General features: G+C 41.6%; 1 protein-coding gene across 1 annotated transcript; it reads left to right on the top strand.

Annotated features, from left to right (window-relative positions):
• Positions 1 to 817: 817 nt before the first annotated feature.
• SARC_11596 (hypothetical protein) lies at positions 818 to 1,487 on the top strand (the record flags this gene model as incomplete). The annotated part of the gene is made up of 1 exon (XM_014294312.1): positions 818 to 1,487. A coding segment is annotated over one exon (463 nt), but the record flags the coding sequence as incomplete, so codon positions are not given.
• Between the last annotated feature and the right edge of the window lie 515 nt (positions 1,488 to 2,002).

Here is a 2,002-nt window from a genome sequence, read left to right on the forward strand (position 1 = left end):
AAATTACAACGTCAATTTCTGAATTTCGTATCGTGGCCTCTATGGCGGTCGGGCCCTCAAGCCTCGCATGCCACGTGGTTCAAAACAAAACTACGATCCGATTTGAAAAACGAGAAACAAATCTCTACTCTTTTGAAGAAGAAAAAAATCAGGAAATTTGACTATGTATATTTGAGTCAGTCTTCTAGGACTTAGTTCGGACTTTGAAGTTTGGACACGGCAATTTACTGATCTGTGAATAGTGATTTGTATTTTAAATTATTTTCAACTTCTGTTGAACAACAGCCAAATACTGAAATACAGTGCGCCGTTTCACAATCCTCAGGCCTGAGCGGCTCAGCACCCGTCCAATCGCCCACAAGTCCACAACAGGCGATTTCTATTCCCTACGAATGAAAACATCAGGACAACAAGGTTTGAAATCTAGATTTACTTCTAAAACTTTTTGAAAGTTGTTCAAACATATATTTAGTTCAGAATTTCACTGGTCAGAAAATCATTCCACGACTACTAGTATTGTTTAGTATTGTAACGCGTGAAACTAAATATCACTCATACAGGATGTTGTGCAAAGTGAAAGTAGCGTCACTGCTGGTGGTTGGCTTTTTTATGAGTGCCTATGCTGCCATTCCGGCTACGAATGGGCTTAAAGATAATAGAAATGCGCATGCGGAGCCCACAGTCTGGGAGTCAGTTGTCAATTTAACACTGAAAACGTTCGATACCCCGGAACACACTTTTAACGACACGTACAACGATCCAAGGTCACTACCCAAAATTACGATAGGAGTATGTATTAACGCGACCGATTACGCAGATCCATTAATCACCTCCTGGGTGAAATTAACGTACGAGGTGCTAACTCACGAAGCGCGGATCTGAAGAGTCTGAAGGTCAAACTGGACAAGGAGGCACCATTTGGCAAGTGGAAGGGTCGTCGCCACATAATATTGATCAAGTCACCTTACGATTACTCAAGAATAAGGAATGCTGTAGCCTATGAATTATATTCCGGTATAAACGGTCAAATTGGACTGGCCACTGGGTTTGTACACTTGTTTATGAACGGGGAGGATTACGGGCTGTACTATGTTGTGGAGCGACTGGATGATGACTTTCTAGAGAACCATGGTGCTGGCAAGTCAGACTTTCTTTTAAAAGCGGATGACTTCAATTGGGGAGAACCTCGTTCCGGGTTCAAGCCCAAAGTAGACGTGGATAAGGATGGTGATTGGCTAGACGTGAAGAATGCACCAGAGGATGCGACCACAGGTAACTAAACACTCATGGACATCTATTTGCCCAGGGATTCAGTCTCATCAAACTAGATATCAATAACTCGAGAACAAACTCTAGTATTTACCATATATTTGCAGAGAGTTTGGACTGGAATGGTATGACGAGATGCTGGCGATAGTAAAGAAACTCACGCCAATTTATAAAGACAAGGACTGTACCTTAGCGGAGGAGTTTTTCCGAGACCATTTGACGTGGAGAGCTTAGTGCAGTTTATGGTAATCAACGCGATTATGTTTGAATCAAACGCTGTTAACCACAACTTCAACTTAAACAAGCCGGTTGATGGCACCAAATGGTTACATACAATTTGGGATAGAGACGGAGCACTCGACTACTGGCGACAAGCACAAGAGAGAGAAGAATTCAAGCATCAAGATCACAGATCCTCTTACAAACAAGGGGTGCTTTATCAGTACTTCAGTACATGGAACCAATTGTATAGAGCACTCTTCCGCGCTGAAGGCAATGTAGATCGCGTGGTGACCAGAATAGAGCTATTCACAGCCAAGGGTCGACCTTTGAGCGTTGAGAAAATAACCAAGACCATCGAAAAATTCGCAGGAATTGTTGGGGACTATGTAAACATAGATAAAGCCAACAGAATAACGCCAGAGGCGTGGAGGGAGGAGATAGATCGCATGCATATTTATATATATATATATATATATATATATAATAAATAATAATAATATATATATATACT

This window comes from Sphaeroforma arctica (assembly GCF_001186125.1).
Source record: "Sphaeroforma arctica JP610 unplaced genomic scaffold supercont1.1774, whole genome shotgun sequence".
Taxonomy (NCBI): Eukaryota; class Ichthyosporea; order Ichthyophonida; genus Sphaeroforma; species Sphaeroforma arctica.